The sequence below is a fragment of the Amblyraja radiata genome, chromosome 3 (assembly GCF_010909765.2).
Source record: "Amblyraja radiata isolate CabotCenter1 chromosome 3, sAmbRad1.1.pri, whole genome shotgun sequence".
NCBI lineage: Eukaryota > Metazoa > Chordata > Chondrichthyes > Rajiformes > Rajidae > Amblyraja > Amblyraja radiata.
In genome coordinates, this window is record NC_045958.1 from 75711231 (window position 1) to 75738848 (window position 27618).

A 27618-nucleotide genomic window follows, 5' to 3' on the forward strand; every position below is an offset into this window, starting at 1 on the left:
GCCATTAAATCCTAAATTTGCGGGGTTGTGCATACCCCAGCCACTGAGCCAGACCCACTGCTCTTTGGCAAAAACCTCACAAAGCATATGAAGGATGGAAGAGGCTTTAAAAAAAACAAAAAAAAACTTTCGGTCTCATGAGGGCAGGCCCCGGGACGAGGAAACCAAAAACCAAAAACAATAATTCCTAAGCAGCAGCACCCCATCGCGTCCATCAGTCGACGTCTACCATATGGGACTGGTGTAAAGCTCGGGGTCCGCATTCTATCCCCGGAAGGCTTCTTTAGACCAGGGCCCAGAGCGGACCCCATGGAAAATGCGCCACCCCCCAACATCACCGCCACGTCAGACGACGTGCAAGACTCGTTGGACCGGCAGGAAACAGAAGAATACCCATAACCATGGAGGTAGGTGGGTCTGGTTCTTACCAGCATATAGAAAATAGGGGCTTAATACTAACAGGGGGGAGATTACACCTGTTTTAAGAAGCACGGGAGTCTATCACGAGTGATCAGTATATACTCAATGGCATTAGTGGATACAAAATACAATTCATACTAGAAAAATTGCCACCAGTTCAACATTCACCCCAGAAGGTATTTTCCCTCTCCGTTAAAGAAACGAGAGGGACAAGCTGACTGGTGAGGCTAATTACAAAGGGTATCATGGGAAAACATGAACCCTTGGAATTCGTATCAAATATTCGTCACTAAACCCAAAAAAGATGGTGGATGTCGCATCATCATTGACTTAACTTCACTAAATATGTTTGTTAAGTATATACATTTCAAAATGGAAACGGTTGTTACTGCCAAACAACTAAATTCCAAAGGATACTTCATGGCAAGCATTGGTCTTAAAGATGTTTACTATTTAGTACCATTCACAAGGATCATCGCAGATACCTGAAATTTACCTGGATGGGGCAGCTATGGCAGTTTAAAGCATTACCCAATGGGTTCACATATAACCATATAACCATGTAACAATTACAGCACGGAAACAGGCCATCTCGGCCCTACAAGTCCGTGCCGAACAACTTTTTTCCCTTAGTCCCACCTGCCTGCACTCATACCATAACCCTCCATTCCCTTCTCATCCATATGCCTATCCAATTTATTTTTAAATGATACCAACGAACCTGCCTCCACCACTTCCACTGGAAGCTCATTCCACACCGCTACCACTCTCTGAGTAAAGAAGTTCCCCCTCATGTTACCCCTAAACTTCTGTCCCTTAATTCTGAAGTCATGTCCTCTTGTTTGAATCTTCCCTATTCTCAATGGGAAAAGCTTGTCCACATCAACTCTGTCTATCCCTCTCATCATTTTAAAGACCTCTATCAAGTCCCCCCTTAACCTTCTGCGCTCCAGAGAATAAAGACCTAACTTATTCAACCTTTCTCTGTAACTTAGTTGTTGAAACCCAGGCAACATTCTAGTAAATCTCCTCTGTACTCTCTCTATTTTGTTGACATCCTTCCTATAATTGGGCGACCAAAATTGTACACCATACTCCAGATTTGGTCTCACCAATGCCTTGTACAATTTTAACATTACATCCCAGCTTCTATACTCAATGCTCTGATTTATAAAGGCTAGCATACCAAAAGCTTTCTTTACCACCCTATCTATATGAGATTCCACCTTCAAGGAACTATGCACGGTTATTCCCAGATCCCTCTGTTCAACTGTATTCTTCAATTCCCTACCATTTACCATGTACGTCCTATTTTGATTTGTCCTGCCAAGGTGTAGCACCTCACATTTATCAGCATTAAACTCCATCTGCCATCTTTCAGCCCATTCTTCCAAATGGCCTAAATCACTCTGTAGACTTTGGAAATCCTCTTCATTATCCACAACACCCCCTATCTTTGTATCATCTGCATACTTACTAATCCAATTTAACACACCTTCATCCAGATCATTGACATCAGCCCAAGATTATTCACCAGGATACTAAAACCAGCTCTGGCAATATTCAGAAGACAAAAACATATTGTCATGGCATATCTTGATGATATCTTAAATAATAGGCAAGACCATGGAATTGACTATGTTAGCTGTATCAGCTACCAAACAGTTATTCGAAACATTGGGATTGTCTTACATCCAGATAAATCTAAGTTGAAGCCATCCACAATCATGGACTACTTGGGCTTCACAATTAATTCAGTCTACGTGACTGTAACATTGCCAAGAGACAAAACAGTTGAATTGGCACAATCATGCAACAATTTAATGATTCGGACATTTGCACTATCAAAACTTACAAAGAGCAAAGGTACAGGCACCAAAACGACATACAGGTCATTATGATCGTGTCATAAAGTTACCCACTGAAGCAATATCAGAACTATAGTGGTGGGCAAAAAATGTTTGGCATAGTTTCAGCCCTATTATCATCACTAACCCTACGTTAGTTATCCAAACAGATGCCAGTGCTCAAGGCTGGGGAGCAACTAACTCTATATCCAGCACAAGTAGTAGATGGACTAACCCAGAGTCATCGTTACCACTTACACTGGGCATTAATTATCTAGAGATGTTGGGTGACTTTTATGGTTTAAAAGCATATGCACAAATATGCATCACTTGCATGTACGGTTACAAATAGATAATACTACGGTGGTGGCCTACATTAACCATATGGGCGGCATAAAATCGGTATCATGCAACAAGTTGGTCAATGATGGTGGTGCTAGTATATGGGATCGCTGATCAGCGGGGACTCGCTGAGCCGAAGGGCTTGTCTCCATTCTGTATCTCTAAAATCTAAGGAATTTACCTCCGCTCCATTCGCAATAACCAACCTGATCTCCCGGTGGCTCAGCACCTCAACTCCCCCTCCCATTCCCAATCTGACCTTTCTGTCCTGGGCCTCCTCGACGGACAGAGTGAGAACCACTGGAAATTGGAGGAGCAGCACCTCATATTTCTCTTGGGCAGTTTATATCCCAGCGGTATGAACATTGACTTCTCTAATTTCAGGTAGTCCCAGGCCTGTCTCCTCCCCTTCTCAGCTCTCCCTCAGTCCTCTGGCTCCTCCTCTTCCTTTCTTCTCCCCCCCCCCTCACTGAAGAAGGGTTTCGACCCGAAACGTTGCCTATTTCCTTCGCTCCATAGATGCTGCTGCACCCGCTGAGTTTCTCCAGCATTTTTGTCTACCTAGGAATTTATCTACCTCAGCTTTCAATTATCAAGGCATCACAAGCCACAGTAACTTTTTAGAAGACAAAGTTCTGGATAAATTAAACTTTTGGGTCACCTCTTTACATAATGTCCTTGTCAATCTGCTGCTAATTAAACACGAATATCCAGAAAATGCCTCGGCACAGGAGTCTTGCAGTCTGTCATGTCTCTTCAGCTTGGCAAAATTGCTCTCCAATTAGTATCTCTGTCCCCTCTTTCCCAGCAAGACCTGCAAATGTTTTCTTTACAAATACTTATCCAATTCCCCTTGAAAAGTTAATATTGAATTGGCTTCCATTACACTTTCAGCAACGCATTCCAGATTACAACAAAGCTGTGGAATTATCTTCCCACTACATTGCCTCTGGTTCTTTTTGCCAATTACCTGAAACCTAGGAGCTCTGGTTGCAGACTGTCACTTCAATATACGTCCCACAGTGTGCAATAAAGGGGCACAGTGGTGCGTCTTAACATCAATCCCAATTCAGGCCCAAATCAATCCATTCAAACATCCCCTAGGGTCAAACAAATTCTGCAGAGCCCCGTACTGCCCTTGAGCAGCCCAGCTTGCAGAATACAGACCAACTGTGAGAAAAGATGAGATCAATATCAGCGGGGTGAAGAATAACAGGAGCTTGATTGATTGAATAATATCACAAATTCTCTCTTTGGAAAATGCACCAGTCTGGATCAAGAGGCCTCCTATAAGAAAACTGATTACATAGATCAGTAATAACGTTCCCATTGCAAACACTTATGATGAAACCAAGACAGGATTCACCCTCAATCGCTTGCTCGAAACACATCAAACGCGATTGTACTTTACTTCTGAAATGTTATGCACATTTGTGGTTAGTTTAGTTTTGAGATACAGTATTGGAACATGCCTTTCAGCCCACGCTGACCATCGATCACCCGTTCATACATTAATTCTGTTATCGCATTTTCTCATCTACTCCCTAGACACTAGGGGCAATTTACACAGGCCAATAAACCTATAAACATGCACGTCTTTGGGATGTGGGAAGAAACCGGAACACCTGTCGGGACGACAGATGGCACAATGGGCTAAGTGTTCGGCTGGCGACCGGAAGGTGGCTGGTTCGAATCCCGCTTGGAGTGCATACTGTTGTTGTGTCCTTGGGCAAGACACTTCACCCACCTTTGCCTGTGTGTGAATGTGTGTGAATGTGTGTGAGTGATTGGTGGTGGTCGGAGGGGCCGTAGGCGCAGATTGGCAGCCACGCTTCCGTCAGTCTGCCCCAGGGCAGCTGTGGCTACAGAAGTAGCTTACCACCACCGAGTGTGACTGAGGAGTGAATGAATAATGCGATGTAAAGCGCCTTGAGTATTAGAAAGGCGCTATATAAATCCCATCCATTATTATTATTATTACCTGGACGAAACTCATGCGATCATAGGGAGAATGAGCAAACCCCATATCCGAGGTCAGGATCAAACCCAGGTCTCTGGCTCTGTGAGGCAGTAGCTCTATCAGCTGTGCCACCCTAATACACAATGTATTAGTGTAAATATCTGGTACAATGCTGTTCTCATAGTTTAGTGTGAGGCTAGGGTATACTCCCTTGGTCAATGCAATAAGTGTGATACTTTGCTTTTGTTGATATTGTGATATACGCAGAACCTATTCTGCCTTTCTTCAATCAAGCGATGAGTGCTTGTGGTGCTCTGTCTCCATCAGTGGATAATGTGTGCATGCAGCCCTCCACCTTTGCTGCAGTGATGTGAGCATATGGTGCTTCCCCTCTGTTAATGTATTGGTGTGGACATATGCTGTTCTGCCTCTGCTAATGTAGCACTCAGCAGGTCCGGCAGCATCAGTGGAGGGAAATAGAAGATGGTGTTTTACATCAGGACCCTAAATCTAGACTAGTTCCAAGCTAGATGAAGGGACCCAATACCAAATGTCATATATGCATTTCCCTCCAGCAGCTCACCTCTTTTTGACATGTATCGCGGTTTAGGAATCCTCCTTTATCTCTTGGAAACTGCATCACAGATGCTTTTAAATCTCCCAGCTAGAAGGGCAGAGCGACCTCCCGACACCACAGTACTGCAACCTGTGTTGGACTAGATTCTGGTGCTCTTGTCACTGGCTTAGGACGAGTCTGCAATTTTCTATGTGTAGGAAGGAACTGCAGATGCTGGTTTATACCGAAGGTAGACACACAGTGCTGGGGTAACTCAGCAGGTCAGGCAGATGTGTGACATATCGGCGAGATTAAGTGCAGACTGGGCAATCGTTTTGCTGGTCACCTTCCCTCAGTCTGCCTTGTCCCACACGGTTGCCAAACATTTGAACTCCCCTTCCCATTCCCATATTGACCTTTCTGTCCTGGGCCTCCTTCACTGACGCCACACACAAATTGGAGTAACAGCTCCACATATTTCGCTTGGGGAGCTTTCACCCCAGCGGTATGAACGTTGATTTCTCTAATTTCAAGTAACCCTTGCATTCCCTCTCCCCCCCCCTCCCCCGCCCTAGTCATCCTACTAGTTCCACTGTTTGTATCCCTGTATCTCTTCATTACCTTCTCTTCCCCAGTCAACATTATATATTTTTTGACTGAAGTGAATAAATGTGATCAAGTATTCTTGCATGACCTGGTTACAGAAGCATTAATCTGGACACAGGCTTCATAATTTGCAAGAGAAATAGTAAAAAAATGTTGTCCCTCAGTGTAGTAAATAAATCTTCTGACAACTGGGAAGAGTGTTACCCGGCAATATATGACATGGAGCCACATGAGGACATGTAAGGACAGGGGGAGAGGGGGAGGGGGAGAGGGGGAGGAGGGGGGGAAGAGAGGGAGAGAGGGAGAGAGGAGAGAAGAGAGAGAGAGGAGAGAGAGGGAGAGAGGGGAGAGAGGGCGAGAAGGGAGAGAGGGAGCTAGAGGGAGAGAGGGAGACGAGGGACGAAGAGAGAGAGTGTTGAATATTTTAATGAAGGACATTGGGGACAAATGTCATCCTTGTGTGTGCTGCAATGAAGTAATGCAAATAATGCACATGAATTGAACTCTGCTTCTGATTTATGCTTTCCTGAAGCACCTATTCCCTGGGTTTAGTAGAAGGAACAGATGACAAATTTTATCCATTAACTGTTGCAGGCTACAGTAGAATTGACAGAACTAATGCCGTGCCTGGGTCTTTTTTTTAAAAGTACTCACTAGTGTTAATCTTCTGCAGGGAAATGTGCTTCTCCAGTTGCCTCCGCAACTTCACCTCAGCTCCGTATTTGCCTGTGGTGCCGTTATCTGCCAGGATGAAGTGGGAGTGCATGCTGTTCAGCACCGTCAGCTTGCTCAAGGGGTTGGACATGGTTTGATAAGGGCGGACCACCTGTGTGAAGACAAGTTAATTAACAACATCAGACTGCTATTACATGACACCTACAATGCGGCCAGATTAACATAGCGGCTTTGTGGCAGCATCATCAATAAATCTAACGGGCCCACTGAAGTTCATTATAGACCGAGGTGTCCAACAGCTCGGTCAACTTGGTCAAAGAGATGGCTTTAACATGTGCTTTGTTTGAGAGGAAGCGAAAGGGACGGCGAGGGCTTTTGAAGGGAATTTCAAAGGTTGACTGCATGGCCACCAGCAAGGGACAATTAATTTTGCTGGAGGTTAGATTTGGAGGAGCACAGATCTCTCAACATTAATAGGCCTGGAAGGATATCACTGAGAAAGGGAGGGGTAGGACCAGGAAGAGCTTTGAAAACGAGTGTGAGGAGTTAATAACTATTGGTTCAACAGCAGCCGGTGTGGGCCAGTCAGCTCTGAGGTATGATGGATAAAATGGACCGGGGATGATTGGGAACAAGGGGAGCAGCCTTGAGGGCAATTAAATTAGATACAATAGTGTTGAATAGCTTTTAGATAGGCACATGGATTTGCAGATAATGCTAACAGGCAGATGAGATCAGTTCAGCTAGGCATCAAGTGTTCAAAAGGGAACTGCAGATGCTGGAATATCGAAGGTACACAAAATTGCTGGGGAAACTCAGCGGGTGCAGCAGCATCTATGGAGCGAAGGAAATAGGCGACGTTTTGGGCCGAAACCCTTCTTCAGACTGATGGGGGGTGGGGGGGGGGGAAAGAAGGAAAAGGGGAGGAGGAGGAGGAGGAGGAGCCCGAGGGCGGGCGGAGGGGGGGGTGGGAGGAGACAGCTAGAGGGTTAAGTGTACAGTTGGAGGGCAGGGGGGATCACAGAGGGTGTGCAGTTAGTGAGGAGGTTGTGAAACTGTCTCCGGAGAGGTTAGAGAGGAGGTTGTGAAACTGTCTCCGGAGAGGTTATCAAGAGCTAGGCATCAAGTTCGGCAGTTGGGCCGAAGGGTCTGTTCCTCTGTTGTACTGTTCTATGTTCTATGTAGAAGTCGAGGATTTTAGCAGCAAGAGAATTGAGGCAGAGGTAGGGATGTGCGTTACAGGTCCACTGCTGATTTTCCGGCAACTGATAGTCCGGCACCTCCTTTAAATCGGACAAAATTACAAGAGCATTGCGTGTGATGCAGGCTCTTTCGTGATATGTGCCTGAAAGTGTTTCTAGTTTACTTTGTTCATTTTTTATTTGTTTCTAGCAGTCCACGGGGCTTTCGAGGCACTCGAGGGATATAATTAGTGGGTCAGAGATTTATTGTTGGATAATTATTGTGTGACATCTGTTGATCCGGCAAAATGGATAATTCGGCATTGCTCTGGAACCAAGGGTGCAGGAAAATCTGTGGTGGATTTATTGTATGTGTTTTTAATGAAAACAGCAATACAAATTTATATGCTCATCTCCAGATGAAGTGCAGCATCATGGTTGAGTAAAGTGTGCTTTGGCTTCAGAGAGTTGGGATGCAAGGTGCAGATGGAACCGTCAACACTGACGGTGCAAATCCACACGATCTCAGCATAGCTTAGGCTTGAAGGCATCTGGTTGAAAGAAGATCAACGAGTACCACAAAGTTATGTTATTGACTCAAACACATTTTAACGGTCCTTAGAGAGCCGACTCAAGTTAAGACGTCCAAGAGGAAGATAAATCTACAGCATCAGAAGTTCAGAAAACCAGGCTATTTCACATGAAGTTACTGGATCTTAAAAAGGCCCGTAGTAATTTTACAATTTTGACAATACTTCTAAAACAACTTCTCCGGATAAAGATCTTGAATTGAATTTTTTCAATTAAATAATACAGTATCCAATTAATTTTTGTTGATTGCAGACTCAGTAATTCTGTTTTTAATTTAAGTTTCAGTGATTTAGTTGATGTTGTCAAGCTGGAAAGGGTGCAGGTAAGGTTTACGAGGAGATTGCCAGGACTATAGGGGGAGGTTGAGCAAACTAGGACTCTATTCCTTGGAGCACAGGAGTATGAGGGGTGATCTTATAGAGGTGTTCAAAATCATGAGAGGAATAGAACGCACAGTCTCTTGCTCAGAGTAGGGGAATTGAGAATCAGATGACATAGGTTTAAGGTGAGGGGGAGAAAGATTTAATAAGAACCTGAGGGGTAACTTTTTCACATGACGGGTGGTGGGTGTATGGAATGAGCTGCCGGAGGAGGTAATGGAGGTAGGTGCTATCGCAACATTTAAGAAACATTTAGACAGGTACACGATAGGACAGGTTTAGGGGGATATGGGCCAAACGCAGACAGGTGGGACTAGTGTAGATGGGACATGTTGGCCGTTGTGGGCAGGTTGGAGTAAAGGACCAGTTTCCATGCTGTAAGGCGCAATGATACAGCCAGCAAACAGGCCCTTCGGCCCACTGAATCCCTGCACACGAGCACTATCCTACACACTAGGGACAATGTACAATTTTTACAGAAGCCAATTAACCTACAAACCTGTATGGCTTTGAAATGTGGGAGGAAACTGGAGTACCCGGAGAAAACCCATGCGGTCACAGGGAGAATGTACAAACACCGTACAGACAGCACCCATGGTCAGGATTGAACCCGGGTCTCCGACGCTGTAAGGCAGCAACTCTACCACTGTGCCACCGTGCCACCCATTTGTTCATTTGTAGTGCATAGTGTATTTGCTCTTCACTAGTTCAATTGGTTGATACATTGTTTGGCTACTTGCTTTTAAATGTGACGAGGATACTGTAGCAGGTTATCAGCAATCTATTTCTACAATGGAGTCATCTGAGAGTTGTTTTTGTTGTATTGGCCTTGCTTTCAGGTGTTTATTTGGAACATTCATTTAGTATTCCAAATTGGACATAATATAAAAGAATAAAACGTAAGATACCTACATCCTTTCCAATCAGATCCTCTTGATTCTCCACTATTCCCCATGGAGCAATGCCTATAATGCAGATCCTTCCTCTAGACTTCGAGGCGTGGTCCTTGAGTGCATCTCCAACGTGGCGGATGACCCCTAAGAATGAACCCATGGAAAACATGACTGCAGCACCATTCCGGTACATTGACCTGTGGGAATCGTCAATTGGTTGTTCATATCATGCAACGATCACAGCAGCAACAGTGCATTCACGTAGTACCATCAAACCGCTGCACAAGCAGCTCAATGGAGGGTTCGTTCATAGCCAAGAAAAATACTCAGACTGGTTGCAAAAAGCTGGGCAAAAGTTAACACGCGAGACCTTGCTTGCAAATGTTTGAGCTGAGAATCTGCAGACTTGACATTCAAGATCTAGCTTTCTAAAATCTATTTCATATAATCACGATAGCTCACCACGTCCATGTTGATCAGAGAAAAATATACTTACTCTAATCCAACATTTCAACACTCAATCCATTGACCTGCAGACATGAAGTGCTCATACAAATATTTTTTAATGCAATGAGGATTTCTGCCTGCAACCCCATCCAAAAGTCCCAGATCCCCACCACTCTTTGGATGAAAAGCAATTCTTCCACCTGCATTTCCGAGTTAGCTCTCTTGGGTCGAAGGGCCTGTTACTATACTGTATCACTATGACTCTCTCTGATAATCAGACTAGATCCTTCCTGTTCACCCCACCCATGCGTCTCATGGTTTTTACACAATTCAGTTAAATCCCCACAGTCAGCTCTGTTCCAATGAAGGAGACCGCAGGTTGTTTAACCTCCGCTCAAAGCTACAATCCTTCAACCCCTAACAAAAAAACTCAGAAATCTTACCTGCATCTTCCCTGGTGATATCTCTTCATAGAGTTACACGGCACAGAAAATAACTATCGGTCCATCATGTCCATGCTGGCCAGCAAGTACCTATCTATACTAATACCACTTCCTGCCACTTCCTGTAGGATGGTGACCATAACTGTTCACAGCTCTCACTCAATATCATTTTCCTTGCACGAATGAAGCTGTTGGAACCCATCTGCCGGAGTCCCTTTCCTTTGTGATTGCCTAAACATCCCTGCCTCAGTCAGCTCCTTAGCCTTCCTGTTTCACGACTTCCTCTCCCGTGAAAACATCTGATTCCATTTGACAGCCCTGTTTATTTTTGGGTTTGTCATTTCCCAGGTCACCAGTATCTTTGCTGTGCCATCCCACGGGATTGTTTGTCCACATTTCCTGGTGTGTGTGTGTGCTGACCATAAACAGTCAACCTCCATCAGGTCTGTGACATCTCAGCACATTAGTTGTGAGAGGGGAGAGAGAGCAGGAGGGGGGGGGGGGGGGGGGAGAGGGGGGCGGGGAAGAGGGGCAGGGGTGGAGAGGGGGGAGAGAGAGGGAGGGGGAGAGATGGGGGTGAGAGGGGAGAGGGGGGGAGAGAGATGGGAGAGGGGGGAGAGAGGGGGGAGAGAGGGGGGAAGAGAAGGGGAGAGGGGGGGAAGAGAAGGGGAAGAGAGGGGGAGAGAGAGGGGGAGAGGGGGGAGAGAGGGGAGGGGGGGGGAGATGGGGAGAGAGGGGAGGGGAGAGAGGGGGGAGAGAGAGTGGGGAGCGAGGGGGGGAGAGATGGGGGAGAGGGGGGAGAGGGGGGAGAGAGGGGGGAGAGAGGGGGAGAGAGGGGGGTGAGAGGGGGAGAGAGAGGGGGGAGAGATGGGGGTGAGAGGGGAGGGGGGGAGAGATGGGGAGAGAGGGGAGGGGAGAGAGGGGGGAGAGAGAGTGGGGAGAGAGGGGGGGAGAGATGGGGGAGAGAGGGGGGTGAGAGGGGAGGGGGGGAGAGATGGGGAGAGAGGGGAGGGGAGAGGGGGAGAGAGAGTGGGGAGAGAGGGGGAGAGAGGGGGGGGAAGAGAAGGGGAGAGAGGGGGAGAGAGGGGGAGAGAGGGGGGGAAGAGAAGGGGAGAGAGGGGGGGAGAGATGGGGGAGAGAGGGGGGAGAGAGGGGGGAGAGAGGGGGAGAAAGGAAGGGGAGAGAGGGGAGGGAGAGATAATGGGGATAGAGGGGGATGGGGGGTAGAGAGGGGGAGGAGGGAGGGGGGAGAGAGGGGGAGAGGGGGGGAAGAGAGTGGAGAGAGAGTGGGGAGAGAGAGGGGGGGAGAAAGAGGGGGAGAGATGGGGGGAAGAGAGGGGGGAGAAAGGAGGGGGAGAGGGCGGAGGGAGAGAGAAGGGGGATAGAGGGGGGGTAGAGGGGGGGGTAGAGGGGGGGGTAGAGGGGGGGGAGAGTGGGGGGATAGAGGGGGGGCGGGATAGAGGGGGGTAGAGGGGGGATAGAGGAGGGGGATAGGGGGGATAGAGGGGGGTAGCGAGGGGGAGAGAGAAGGGGAGAGAAAGGGGGGGGGGAGAGAGGGAGATACATTTCTGATGAAAATAATGTGATTGCTTGCATCAGAAAGCGAATGGAAATGATAATAGACATTTCAGTTTAATAGTCTGAGAATAGTTATCTTCATAATAGAGTAAGAAGAATTCCTAAACAAAAAGCAAACTTAATTATAAGCAGTATAAAATAAAATGATACCTTCAGTGAATTCCAAATCACCTGTTGGAGATGAGGGAGACTACATAGATAAGGAAGGCGAGGTTTCAGGATATATCTTGGCAGCGGCTGACACATTCAGGGAAATTCTTGTGATGATTTTTTTCATGCAAATTTCCTCAGGATATAAAATAGGCATAAGTTTGCACTTCCACTGTGAACATGCCTACATCTTGCGGTATGTTATAACCCAGGCCAACTCAATCGCAAACTAGTCACTTCTGTGCAGTTCCTTTATTGTTCAAAACTAATGGTGACACAGAAAGGTGGCCGGCCAGGTGCACAGAGAGACATATTTAAGGGAATAAAGAGGGATGTAGAGATAGATAGACAGAGAAAGAGAGATTGACAGTCCTCATGAAGGGCAGGAAAAACAGGAAACTTAAAAGCTGTATAGTGAAGAATAGGAAGAAAATATAAAATGGTAGCAAAGGGCTAAGATAAAGTGAAGAGCAAATGGAAGGAATGAAAAAGGAAAAACTAAACTATGTAAAACATATGCATTAAAACACGAAGAATCTGCTTCTATCACAGGGGGATTGATAATGTCAATAGACAGATTGTATTAATACTCTGAGCAGAGTTATGTTCATAATAGTGCAAGGGGAATTTCTAAACAAAAATCATCCAGTGCTCCGGTGGCTGAGACGGCATTCTGGCGGCGGCGGCCTGAGTCCGGTGTTCGGCCGCGGGCCAGTGGACGATGTCGTCAACAGCTGTGTCCGCTGGACTGGAGGGCGGCAGCTTCGACCACCCCGGGCCGCGGTGTTTGAACCGGCCCGTTCGCGGAGCTCGGTGAGCCGCGGGACTGATTTACCATCGCCCGGTGGGGTATCGCCTCAGCGCAGAGGAAGAAGAGGAGGGAAGAGACTGCAGCCCTAAGATTTTGCCTCCATCACAGTGAGGAGGTGCTTGGTGGACTCACTGTGGTGGGTTAATTTGTGTTTACTGTCTGTTCTGATGTCTATTATTGTATTATTGTATGTATGACTGCAGGCACGAAATTTCGTTCAGACTGAAAGGTCTGAATGACAATAAAGGAAATTCAATTCAATTCAATACTTATCTAGTAGCAGTAAAGAATGATTCCTCACCTGTGTTGACACCTCCGGTGAATATCCAAGCCCCTGTTGTCATAGCTGCTTTAATTAAACCCTTTCCAAAGACTTGCTTTAGTTTAGGTTGAAGTTCAAAGTTTTGGAGGCCACCATGTATGGAGATCAGTAGCTTTGGGAGGTCTAGCTGCCATTCCTTTGTCATCAAGTGCAAGAGCAAGTCGGGCTTTGTGTCAAAGGAAACACGCACATACTACACCAAGGGGGGGGGGGGGGGGGAAGAGAAAGCGAATTAGGTTTCAAGATCATGGTCATCCTCACCATCAATACTGTCCGACTCCGTGTAAAGGTACTGAGAAATAAATGACCACCATCTTAAAATTCATTCAGTTCTACTTAACGATACAATACTACTCTTCTGTCAACAGAATTACTGTAAGTACTGGAGATTGAGTTAAATGTGCAGCCACTAATATTTGGCATGTTTTGTACTCTCAACATGGGACACTTTAGTGGCAACAATTGGAGGAGTTCATGGTCACCACTAGTGAGATCATTCATATTCAGTCAAACTGGGATCAAAATTACATCTGCACTATTTAATGAAATTGAACATATGAATTGATAGCTTAAATAAGTAGACTGTTGTAACAGGAATTTTAAATGTACAGGGGGAAGGAGCAGGTTTATATTGGGGACGATCAGCCATGATCACATTGAATGGCAGTGCTGGCTCGAAGGGCCGAATGGCCTCCTCCTGCACCTATTTTCTATGTTTCGATGTTTCTATATTGTTCAAAATTCATTCTGAGATATTGCTAAGCGGGCTGAGATTTATTGCCTTGAACTTAGTGTCATTTCAGGTAGCAGTTAGATATTGATGTTAGTCTGGAGTAATATGCGGGCTAGGGTGACATAGTTTAAGTGGTGTAGATAGTTAGATGTCATCGTTAAGTGGCAGCTCGATCCACCAGCAGAATTCACATTCCAAGTCACTGGTGGGAGGATCTCACCGCTATGCAAGGCCATGTAACATAGATGGAAATGCTAGTGCAATTTTGAGCGTCAAATGCCTGAGATGCTCAATAGCACATAAATTCAGACAATGCTACATGGGACCAAGAGCTGTAAGGTATCCAGGCCAAACCTCAATTAACATCCCAAAAACAAACTCCTAGATGTTTCACGGGTGTTTGTGGTGCTTGGGTTGCTGTGACCTTGTTTATCGATTTCTTCAATTAAATCATCTATGTTACTTGTGAAAACGCTCTTCTTGAGGCACCATTAAGAACATTGGAAGCCAATGCATTGCCAAATATCTTGGTGTAACAAGTCATTGTCTCTTCACCACAGGTGTAATCTCCAGGGGCATTTTGCCATGGATATGTTTATGCCCCTCTAAGAGGCAGACAATGCCCTTACATTAATGCCCTACATGAAAGCAGCCACAATCACAGCTCACCTGAACAGGTCTATATTTCAGTTCAAGTCTCTGTAATGAAATTTGAACGCATACCTTTTGGCCCAGAGATGAAAGTCTAACGCATTGAGCCACAGCTGACTGCGCTCGTCAGTTGTGAGAAAGATTGGTCACATTTTACATATCCTATATCTGAAGCCCCTTGCCCCCGACTTTCTCAAAGTCAAGCTGGTTACCATGGCTTTGTTAGAGTGTCCTCCACCCTGGAATTCGATGGTGCCAAAGGCATCCGTTGGACTCAGCTGGGTGTGCTTGCTGACAGACCACTTCTCCAGGTCATTCTTTGCGCTTCTGCTTTCTCCACTGTCGTTGTGGCTGATGGAGATGGCAGGGGGTAATCCGACATGTTGTCCCATTAGTCGCCCACAACAGCACCTACCCCGACCAGGAAAAAAAGCGAAGTCTCTTACATTTCCCTTTAACAAAGAGCTGAAGTGAGACAAGGCTGGGTATGGATCAGATCAATTAACTGAAAGATGCAGCATGGACACAGGCCCTTCTGCCCATCGACCATTGATCACCCATTCCTGTGACCTAGTGAGTTTAGTTTAGTTTGGAGATACAGCGTGGAAACAGATCGTTCGGCCCACCGAGTCCGTGCCGCCGCCAATCCCCGCACACTAACACTATCCTACACACTAGGGACAATTTGTAATTCTACCAAAGCCAATTAAATTACAAACCTGTACGTCTTTCGAGTGTGGGAGGAAAACGGATCACCCGGGGAAAACCCACGCAGGTAACGAGAAGAATGTACAAACTCCGTACAGACAGTACCCGTAGTCAAGATCAAACCCGGGTCTCTGGCGTTGTCAGGCAGCAATTCTACCGCTGCATCAGCGTGCCGACCAAAAGGAGTTCCACCTCCTCCCTGTGAGCTTGTGCTTCCTCCTGCATCCCAAAATGTGCTAGTTGGGTAATGAGCTACTGTAAATTACCCCTAGTGGGGATAGTTAGTCGGAGAGACAGGGGAGATAATTGGAGAAAAGGGGGACAGGATTGTTATGGGGCAAAGGCATTGAATCAGTGGACCACCTGGCCTGCTTCTGTCTTGTACACAAATATGAAAAGTCTTTGCTATTGTCCTTTATTCTGCCGCAAGCTGTACCTCAATGTACTGCACAGATAGATAAAAACATAGAAACATAGATACAATGATACACACACCTTAGAAACATAGAAACATAGAAAATAGGTGCAGGAGTAGGCCATTCGGCCCTTCGAGCCTGCACCGCCATTCAATATGATCATGGCTGATCATCCAACTCAGTATCCCGTACCTGCCTTCTCTCCATACCCTCTGATCCCCTTAGCCACAAGGGCCACATCTAACTCCCTCTTAAATATAGCCAATGAACTGGCCTCAACTACCCTCTGTGGCAGAGAGTTCCAGAGATTCACCACTCTCTGTGTGAAAAAAGTTTTTCTCATCTCGGTTTTAAAGGATTTCCCCCTTATCCTTAAGCTGTGACCCCTTGTCCTGGACTTCCCCAACATCGGGAACAATCTTCCTGCATCTAGCCTGTCCAACCCCTTAAGAATTTTGTAAGTTTCTATAAGATCCCCTCTCAATCTCCTAAATTCTAGAGAATATAAACCAAGTCTATCCAGTCTTTCTTGATAAGACAGTCCTGACATCCCAGGAATCAGTCTGGTGAACCTTCTCTGCACTCCCTCTATGGCAATAATGTCCTTCCTCAGATTTGGAGACCAAAACTGTACGCAATACTCCAGGTGTGGTCTCACCAAGACTCTGTACAACTGCAGTAGAACCTCCCTGCTCCTATACTCAAATCCTTTTGCTATGAAAGCTAACATACCATTTGCTTTCTTCACTGCCTGCTGCACCTGCATGCCTACTTTCAATGACTGGTGTACCATGACACCCAGGTCTCGCTGCATCTCCCCTTTTCCTAATCGGCCACCATTTAGATAATAGTCTGCTTTCCTGTTTTTGCCATCAAAATGGATAACCTCACATTTATCCACATTATACTGCATCTGCCAAACATTTGCCCACTCACCCAGCCTATCCAAGTCACCTTGCAGTCTCCTAGCATCCTCCTCACAGCTAACACTGCCCCCCAGCTTAGTGTCATCCGCAAACTTGGAGATATTGCCTTCAATTCCCTCATCCAGATCATTAATATATATTGTAAATAGCTGGGGTCCCAGCACTGAGCCTTGCGGTACCCCACTAGTCACTGCCCGCCATTGTGAAAAGGGCCCGTTTACTCCTACTCTTTGCTTCCTGTTTGCCAGCCAGTTCTCTATCCACATCAATACTGAACCCCCAATGCCGTGTGCTTTAAGTTTGTATACTAATCTCTTATGTGGGACCTTGTCGAAAGCCTTCTGGATGTCTAGATACACCACATCCACTGGTTCTCCGCTATCCACGCTACTAGTTACATCCTCGAAAAATTCTATAAGATCCGTCAGACATGATTTACCTTTCGTAAATCCTTGCTGACTTTGTCCAATGATTTCACCACTTTCCAAATGTGCTGCTATCCCATCTTTAATAACTGACTCTAGCAGTTTCCCCACTACCGATGTTAGACTAACTGGTCTGTAATTCCCCGTTTTCTCTCTCCCTCCCTTCTTAAAAAGTGGGGTTACGTTTGCTACCCGCCAATCCTCAGGAACTACTCCAGAATCTAAAGAGTTTTGAAAGATTATTACTAATGCATCCACTATTTCTGGAGCTACTTCCTTAAGTACTCTGGGATGCAGCCTATCTGGCCCTGGGGATTTATCGGCCTTTAATCCATTCAATTTACCCAACACCACTTCCCGACTAACCTGGATTTCACTCAATTCCTCCAACTCCTTTGACCCGCGGTCCCCTGCTATTTCCGGCAGATTATTTATGTCTTCCTTAGTGAAGACGGAACCAAAGTAGCTATTCAATTGGTCCGCCATATCCTTGTTCCCCATGATCAACTCACCTGTTTCTGATTGCAAGGGACCTACATTTGTTTTAACTAATCTCTTTCTTTTCACATATCTATAAAAACTTTTGAAGTCAGTTTTTATGTTCCCTGCCAGTTTTCTTTCATAATCTATTTTTCCTTTCCTAATTAAGCCCTTTGTCCTCCTCTGCTGGTCTCTGAATTTCTCCCAGTCCTCTGGTATGCTGCTTTTTCTGGCTAATTTGTATGCATCATCCTTCGCTTTGATACTATCCCTGATTTCCCTTGTTATCCACGGATGCACTACCTTCCCTTGTGTTACCTGTGGTGGTCTTTCGTGCTCGGTATGATGTGGACACATTCTCGCTTGCAAAACGCTCTCTCTATCCATGACTTCTGGGCCTGCAACAGAGAAAGAATAATAATTTAGTCCATTCACCTACTCAAGGGTAATGAGTTGATATTACATTGTAGATATTAGTCGACCTGTAATTAAGAGCTTGGACTAAAAGATCTGCAAGTGAGTTCAATTCCCAGTTCAACAGCTGGGGGAGTTAGCTACAGGTAATTATGAATAAATCTGGAAAAAGAAAGATTAGTCTCAGTAATTGAAACTATGAAACTGTCTGATTATTGTAAAAGCCTATCTAAGGTCCCCAATAGAAGAGAATGCGCTATCTTCATCTAGTTTGGCCTACCTGTGATTTCAGTACGCAGCATTTCACTGCCTCTGAAATGCCTCAGCAAGTCACTCAGATCCACGATGATTAGGAATGGACAATAAAGCTGGGCTGAGCCTGAAAAAAATATTAATGACCTTCCTGATGAGAAACAAACTCAGCCATAGTAATAACAGCCTTAAGGTTGGTGTTACTCTAAGTTAGAAAATAAAAGAGAGTAAGGCAAAGAAACCTAATACATGTGACCAGAAGTCAACAAGGTGCCCCACTAATGGACCACATTTCAGCATTTGTCTGCTGTATAGCCTCAAATGAAGGCCTCTAGTCTAATCCACTATTCAGTTAGGTTGTAGCTATCATTTAATCAAGAGTATTTTATGAGGATTTCACTTAACTTGCCTCATGTTAAGGACGTGTTTGGAAGTGTTTAAGTTATATGGTACCAGAGGGAGTTACAAGAACAATAAATCATTCACAACTTGTGGAAATTAAAGATATCTGTATTCATGGAGCTGGATTGTCAACCTGCCACTTATGTGTTCAACTGGGGCTTTTGATTGGCTAGTTGCGGCAAACACAACCCAAGTATCCAATAATATAAATAAGATTCAAATGGTCTGTGCTAATTCTAATCGTTGAGATGAGTTTAGTTTATTGACACGTGTACCGAGGTACTGTGAAAAGCTTTTGTTGCACACTAACCAGTCAGCGGAAAGACAATACATGATTACAATCGAGCCATTTATAGTGTGCAGAAACATAATAAAAGGAAATAACATGAATAACGTTTTGTGTAAGGAAAAGTCCCGTAAAGTCCGGTCAAAGATAGTCCAAGGGTCTCCAATGAGGTAGAAAGTAGCTCAGGGCTGCTCTCTAGTTGTGGTAGGATGGTTCAGTTGCCATATAACAGCTGGGAACAAACTGTCTCCGAATCTGGAGATGTGCGTTTTCACACCTATATCTTTTGCCTGATGGGAAAGGGGACGATACAGGAAGGATCTGACTGGGAAGGCTCCTCTCACCAACAGCCAAGCCACATCTTGGTGCTTGTGATGGTGTTTAGTCTCAGGGAACCACCCCACAGGATCCATCAATTCCCTGCCCTGCAGAGCCGGCAGCATGTTCTGTGCTGTCCACTGAAGGTGGGCTTGTGGTCAACAGTGTTGGTCTGGAAGAACTTTTGCACTAAGGACAGGTGGTGCAGATGACTGGTACATTACACAGCAGCAGTGCCAGACACATCCTTCGCACCAGTGCAGACAGGTAGAACCAAGTAATGACACTTGGTGCCCATGAGCTTTGGCCTTATGCACAGCCTGATGCAGCCAAACACAAAGGTTGCGATCAGTATGAGGACGATGCTGGGTATGTTTTTTGCTTCCATTGTCTGTAGATGTGCATCGTGACCCGCTCCATCTTTGATCCCCAGATGAGATGTGCAGCAGTGGTTATGCATTATGCTCGATTCTGCAGATTCATTGCATTGAAATCAATAGAGCTGAATATTTGAACAACCGAATGCAATTACTGTTTCGTGCAGGTGGCTCGTGATGTATATTCACCCATATATGCTGTAAATGTTCAGCATATTTTTATTAAATGTTATTTTAAGCATATGAATATAATCATAGCATTTACTGTGGTCTTGTATATTGTAGAACTGTTTTATTTTTTATCATTTATTTATTAGATATATATTTAGATTTTGACACACTTTAGTATATTTTTAGGTTGCACTTGTATGACACATGCATAATAATGTGCATTTTTATATTCTAAGAATATCAGTTAATTGGTAAATGTTAATATTTTGACCACCTACAATCATTATAATTTGTTCGTGTACTTTTGTAGTTTTAGAATATTTTAGTGCCCAAAAGGAATGCTCAATGAGTAATCAATGAAGATTGGCTTACTTTAAACACAGCAGTAATTTTACTGTGAGCGCTGCTTATATGTATGCAATTATCAAGAGCTGAAGAGCTCAAGAGTATATGATTGTCACCTGCACTGGGACTGGAACGATAAATTACCTGCGGCTGCCTTACCAGCGCATTAAACTATAAAACAACAAATGATCAGATATTGTAGGTGATTCAGACCGGGTTAGTTGCAAGTCAATGTACATAGTGTGGTGGGGTGGTGGTTCAGGCGGTGCATGGTGGTCTGAGCCTGATGGTTGATGAGAAGAAGCTATTATGAACCTGGAGGTTCCTGCACCTGATGATCTCCCTGATGGTGGCAGCAAGAAGAGAGCATGGCCAGGGTGGTGTGGGTCTTTGATGATATTAGGTGCCTTCTTGAGGCAAGGCTTCCTGTAGAGTGAATGAAGTGTTCACCATTGGACGCTTCCGTCATTGGTGGGGAGATTAGTACCCGTAACAGACCGGGTAATGCCCAGCACTTTCTGCTCCAGATCTTAAGCGTTCGAACTAACGAACCAAGTCGGAATGACTGAGTGAGAGCTATTAATTAGCTTATAAGTAAGGCAGGCCTGCGGGTGAATAAAAATTCAATAAAATTAAATTAAATTAAATTGGGCGACAAAATGATTAAGCAACATCTAAACTTGCCTTTTGGTAAATTGAATTTTGCACTTGTGGTTGAGCTTTAGGTAACATTGGAATGATTAGAATAGTTGCTGAAAGTAAAGGAGTCAGAGAATTTTATTTTCTAACTAGACTAAGTAGGACCCGTTGGGTCCCAGTTCCGCGGGAGGCCTGGTCCCCCAACGCAACCCATTCCCCAATGCAATATTCCACCTCTGACCTGTTCCCCCAATGCAATGGTGGGAGCGTTCTGTAGCCGGGGGATGGCTTCAGGTGGGAAGCGTCCTGCAGCCAGGGCAGGGGGATGGCTTCTGTCGGGGACTGGTGGGGGGGTGTGTGGGAGAGGGGGGTGTGGGGGAGGGGCGGTGTGCGGGGAGGGGGGTGTGTGAGGGAGGGGTGTGTGTGGGGGAGGGGTGTGGGGGAGGGGGGGTGTGGGGGAGGCAGGTGTGTGAAGGGGGGTGGGAAAGTGGCTGTGGGGGAGGGGGGTGTGGGAGAGGGGAGTGGGGTGTGTGGGGGAGGGGAGGTGGGGGAGCGGGGTGTGTGGGGGGGAGGGAGAGTGGTGTGGGGGGGGGGGGGTGGGGGAGGGAGGGTGCTGTGGGGGAGGGGGGTGTGGGGGGTTGTGTGGGGGAGGGGATGTGTGGTGTAGGGTCCGTGTGGGGGAGGGGATGTGTGGTGGAGGGTCTGTGTGGGGGGGAGGGGGGTGTGGGGGAGGGGATGTGTGTGGGGGTGCGGGGGTGGTGGGGGGGTTTGTGGGGTTGAGGGGGTAGGGGGGTTATGAGGATAGGGGAGGGGGGTGTGGGGGAGGGGGTGTGTTGGGGAGGGAGAGGTGTAGGGGAGGTGGGTGTAGGGGATGGAGGGTGTGGGAGGGGGGTGTGTGGGCTCACCAGTTCCAGGCCCTGGCTCCGACCGCACACCTGGCTCCAGGATCTGGCTCCGGACTCACTCAGCTGCTCCGGTCCCCAGCGTCAGTCGCGATCACAGCGTCTGCCCGTGAACACAGCCCGCACCCGCCCGCGGAACACAGCCCTCCCCCGCCCGCGGAACACAGCCCACACTCCGCTGCTTCTGGTTTATTCTCGGCAGCTTCTGGACGGGCGGCTTCTGGACCTGTTCACGGACACAGCCCTGCCTCCGACACTTTATTCTCCAGCGGGTGCCGGAAGGGGCGTTACCTTAATGGTGACTGACAGGCGAGAAGATCAATCTGCTGATCTCATGATTTTTTAAACCTTCATAACTTTTGTAATCTTCCACCGATCGGAAAAAAACGGTGCGCTTGGAGAAGAGGAGAATGGTGAATAAGGTGACGAAAAATCCTAGCGCTATAGGGAACCATTTTTGCGCAAATTTAAAAACAACACAGTGGTCAAGATGAGAGTTTTAGTAATAGATAGATAGATAGATAGATAGATAGATAGATAGATAGATAGATAGATAGATAGATAGATAGATAGATAGATAGATAGATAGATAGATAGATAGATGAAGGATGACCTTTATAAGATTTAGCACACCTTTTCAGCACAATCTGTGAATCAGACACTGTCCAACACTGCAATTGACTTCTCAGTACATATCAGTGATCATTTACGACATGCCATTTATTGATTTGATCGGAACAAAAGGCTGACAGCTCTTATATGGGATTAGACAGGGCATAGGGCACAGAAACAAGACCAGCATTTCTACTCTGGTCTTTCCCCATTAGTGTATCAGCATAAACCTCTGCTCTTTTCTTCCTGAAATCTTGTTCTTAAATCGACTACCATTATTCACTCCCAGCGTTGGAGAGCCTCACAACATCACCATGCTTTGAGTAAAGAATTCCCGAAAGATTTTCCTGGCTCTGTTTTATGTTGACAGCCTCTAATTCTGTTCCTCCCCACAAGTGTAAACATCCTCTCTGCCTCCGCCCTATCAAAAACTTTCTTTATTTTATAGGCTTACCCCACAGCTTTTTTTTTTCTTGAGGAAAGCGACCAAGTCTGTTCATCCTCTGTGCTATTACATGCAGATCAGGTCTGAGATGGGGAATTTACTCTCTAATTCTGATTTCTCCAATACAGAGTGTTGTGGATGCTTGGCCATCCATAACACTCTGAGCATGCTCGAGGCTGATTTGAGTGCATTTTGAACAGTGTGGGAGCCCGTAGATTTAGAGGGCGGGTGCCCTGAGGCATAGGTTATCCACGACCTTGCTGGTTGCCAGATCTGGTTCAACCTTATGGGCCATTCCTGCTGTTACATGGGTTCATGTGTTTCATTGCCCATTAAATGTTTGATCCATTTAGGCTGCAACTATTCATTTTTCCTCCATCATTATCAGTGTGAAGCCTCCCCTAGTTATGAGCATACAATTTATGTACAGCCTGTACATACAAAAGGTCATTTGTAAGACTGGCGGGATGGATGCTGTGGGGCTGAAGGCATCTTCTGCCTTTGGGAATCTTCCTATTGCCAGTGGGAACTCAATATCCAAATGTGTAGGAAGGAACTGCGGATGCTGGTTTACACTAAAGATAGACACAAAATGCGAGAGTAACACAGTGTGTCAGGGATCATCTCTGGAGAAAGGTCCTGACCCGAAACATCACCTATCCAGTTTCTCCATAGATGCTGCCTGACCTGCTGAGTTGCTTCAGCACTCTGTGTCCGTCTTCAATGTCCGAATGGTTGAGTTAAAGGCCTGGTTTAACTAAACATTGCCCTTGGTTGGCCTATGTTTTTATTTACATATATTGCTGGGCAGCTGCATTTCTGACGTGAACTGTTTGAGTTACGGACAGTTCTCAGGAGCCCAACAGTCTTGTAATTTGGGAGGAACTGTATCAGGTAATGTCCTTATATTTTGGGCATCCCATGTTGCAACAGCATTTGGTTCTGCATAAAAAGGAAGGTAGAAAGCTGACTGGACATTTTAAAATAATGAAAACATTCGATAAGTTGGTGGGGAAGTTATTACTTGTGTGGGCGGGTGGAAAAGTGGATCATCAACATGAGATGACAACTAATAAGTTGAATAGAGAATTCCACCCTACAGGAAGGATGTGGCAACAGTAGAAAGTTCTTCCCCAAGTGGTGAGGATGTGGAACTCACTCTCACTAGTGGGGGGGAATCCAAGTAGTATAGATCGAGGATGCCTGTGGCAACACTTGGCTCGACAGTCTGATTGACTCCCATGTGTGGATATTCTGCATTGGGCCCAAGGTTTGAATGAGGTATGGGTTCCCCTGGGATTCATGAGAATACCCCTAAGGGCAGCGCAGTGGTGCAGCTAGTAGAGCCGCTGCCTCATAGCGCGAGAGAACCGGGTTCGATCCTGACCTTGGGTGCAACCCCAGGACATGCCAAAGTGCTGAAGGCTCATTGAACTAAGCATTGTAGCAATTTGGAATCTTGCCAGGCCAATTCACGCAGTGCAAGAACCCACGGACAAAGATGAGGGATGGTTGTTCCACTATTGAGGATAATTCATCATGCAGTCACTGTTGTAATACAGGAAAACATGTAGCTGCCAACCAACACATGGTAAGATCCCATCAACAACAGCAATCATGAATGGTCTTTCACACATGACCTGCAGATGAATAATCAGGAGATTGAACACTCACTTGGGAAAACTGAGGGTTTCTTGAACTTCATTGTGACTGTGGCATCAACAGTAAATTGTCAGAGCTGATCAGACAGAGACAGTTCTAATTGGTACATAAACAACAGTCCAACTGCACTGATAATAATATATTTTTAGCCCTTTGGTAAGATATGATTGATGTTGTTTATGATGCTCACTAATCCTTGATATTTGGGGATGTTCTGGATTTACCTCATTGGAAAAGTTCACATTCGGTCACTTATTTCCTAACAAGTGCTATAGAATCAGTAGAAACAAGCAACTGCAGGTGCTGGTTTATCCTGAGTCCATCTGCATGTCATGGGTGAAAGACACAAAATGCTGGCGAAAAGCAAGGGGTCAAGCAGCGTCCCTGTCGAACATGGATAGGCGACGTTTCAGGTTGGGACCCTTTTTCAGACGGGTTTCCTCTTACAGAAACAGTTCTGATGGTTGGGGGTTCTCTCCAGGTTTGAGTGGAATGAATATCCAGGCAGATGACCCAGTGAGATACTGTGGGAGAGCTGCACTGTTGAACATACTGCCTTTGATGTGAGGCTTAAGACCAAGTTGACTAAAGCGATTTCATGCCCACTCTTTCAAAGAGGAGCTGAAGAATTCTCCCTGCTTCTTTGGTCAACTTCCATTCCTCAACTAAAACCATGAATACGTGTTATCTGGTGATTATTACAGTGCAGCTGGTGGGGGATTGCTGTGCACAAAATGGATACATCGCAACCGTGATTAAACTCCAAAAATACTTTGTAACCAGCAGAGCAGTCTGGGTGCAAAATGTACTGTACATAACGCAAGATGTTTTCTTTCTGAAAACCAATGAGGGATTTATGAAAGCGATTCCAAGCACAAAGATTAAAAATAACATTGCTCTAATGTGTCAAGTTGAGTCTCTCAGGGCTTAAGATCTGGGATCAAGAAAACTGTCAGCATCTGAGACATCTTTAAAATTAATATATGATTGGGACAAGAAAAGAAAGCTTTGATCTCTTTCATGTTGGTGGAACAGTTTAGCAGATAGTTGCTCAATGTGTAAAAACATTTGCAGCACGTCAATGAAATGTGAAACACTTCTTCTGAAGTATTCACACAGGCATCATGAGTTGAAGTTATGAAGTGATGTTGGAGTCAATGTGCAGAGTGCAATGACGGATGGACCTGGCTGGATGTGCCATGGAGATGCAGCTGCCCAGCAATATATGTAAATAAAAGCATAGGCCAACCCAGGGCAATGTGTAGCTAAACCAGCCTTTAACTCAACCATTCACACATTGAAGATGGACCCAAAGTACTGGAGCAACTCAACAGGCCGTCAGCATCTCTGGAGAAAATTGATAGGTTTCGGGTCAGGACCTTTCTCCAGAGATGCTGCCTGAGTTACTCCAGCATTTTGTGTCTACCTTCAGTGCTAAATTCCAGAAATGTATTTCTGGAATTTGTCAGTGCTTGCAACATTATCTTCACCAAGCCAAACTTCAGTGAGCCAAGTTTCAAATTATATTTATGTTGTGACTTCAACAGATTGGAGCTTCCCAATCTGCTTCATGGGACAGTATCAAACAACATCAGACACTGAGACATGCACGGATGTACTTGGGCTGATGTATAGACGGATAAAATAGCACGTAGTAGGTTAAAATAGCATGTAGTTCAATTTGTCTTCATATCACACTTTTATTATGTCTCATGGTGATTCAGAGGGGGTGTTTTCAACCGTTTAGAAACAGCCATTATGCCAGGTGAGCAATAGCGTGTCCATGGCTGCAGCTGCTTCTCTACATTGCAGTGAATGGAGTTGCTGTTCTTGTGCCAGGTCTAACATTCAATGAGCAAGTTCTTGAGTACAGGTCATGAGGAACTGCTGCCTAGCCCGTGCACCGTCGCTGCTTTCCAGGTGTAGTCCAACATCAAAGCTCACCAGGAAATCATCAGTAAAGAGCCGCCAGCACGTTCAGGATTTGCACTATCCTTACTCAATTAAATGCCAATTGTTCCACATATCCCCCCAAGTTCCAGCCTGATTTTCCATTTTTCTCTGCTTTCTTCCACTGCTTCCTTCTTTCTCTTTATTTTACTTTCTAAACTAGATTTACAATTGAATTCACCCACTTTCATTTAGATTTTCTCCTCATGCTAGCATTGCGTATTTTCTAATCATTAAGACCAACAATTTATGCAGAGAAATTTCTATCTGCTCACCGCTCAATGACCCAAGTGCATTCTTGGCCTCGCTGGAACATTAAGGGTTGTTATTGGCAACTTAGTAAGCAACATGGTTCATGCTAAAGGTATGATTTTACATCCCTAGTTATAACAGCTCATGGCCTCTTTTGGTTGAAGTCAAAGGCTGGCTTGGAGCACAGGGAATGTGTATGATGTGGCCATGACTTCAACATTGCAAAGTGAAGGCAAGCCATTCATGCTCAAATCTCTGAAGGCAATTATTTTCCTTTTGCTTGTTGCTTTTCTCACCTAACTCGTAATTACGTAGAAGTACATGCAGTCTGCAGCACACACACAGATCCTTCACCCTAATGAGTTCTTGGCCCTCTTCCCATGGCTCCTCATGTCATTTTCTCCCATCCCTTTCTCTCCTGCAAGCCTATTCAGCTTCCCCTCATTGATAACTTTTTCTTTGCCTCAACCATTCTTTTCTGCGTCAAGATTATTCTCACCACACTCGCAACACAAAGGCTGCTCCTCGATATTTAATCTGTGACTAACACTCCATGCTAACGATCGCATTTTTAATGGATATCCATCAATCTCTTTTATAATCCGCTCCCCCCTCCCACCTCACGCCCCTCCCCTCCCCATCCCCTCACCCCCACATTTAGGTTCCTCCCGACCGAGTCTTTTTTCTGGAGAATGAAAGCCCAAGCTATATCCATACAATCTTGATATCATCCTTTTGTTCAGCAGTGCGTCCATGTAAACTTTCCATAAAGTGGAGATCAAAATGACTCTTCTATTTCTCATGGGCCACAGATGTAACGAAATGTGGGTAGAATTTAATCCAAACAAGTGTGAGGTAGTGCACTTTGGGAAGTCAAATTCTTGTAGAATATAGAGAGTAAATAGCAAGGACCAGTGTTGTTGTACGAAGGGACCTTGGGATACAAGTCCACAGCTCACTGAAAACGGTGTCATGAGTGGATCGGGTAGTAAAGAAGGCATTTGGTATGCTTGTCGTCATAGGCAGATGCACTGAGTATTAGAGTTAGGG

General features: G+C 45.6%; 1 protein-coding gene across 4 annotated transcripts in view; it reads right to left on the minus strand.

Annotated features, from left to right (window-relative positions):
- trpm3 (transient receptor potential cation channel subfamily M member 3) overlaps positions 1-27618 on the minus strand; it is a 471994-nt gene that overhangs the window by 110575 nt on the left and 333801 nt on the right. For all 4 annotated transcript variants that reach the window (XM_033018126.1, XM_033018125.1, XM_033018122.1 and 1 more), the window contains exons 2-6: positions 17860-17939; positions 14799-14997; positions 13182-13395; positions 9471-9595; positions 6386-6557 (exon numbers count right to left, since the gene is read on the minus strand). In XM_033018126.1, coding sequence (XP_032874017.1) covers positions 6386-6557; positions 9471-9595; positions 13182-13395; positions 14799-14997; positions 17860-17939 — 790 coding nt within the window. The remainder of the gene's footprint in view (positions 1-6385; positions 6558-9470; positions 9596-13181; positions 13396-14798; positions 14998-17859; positions 17940-27618) is intronic.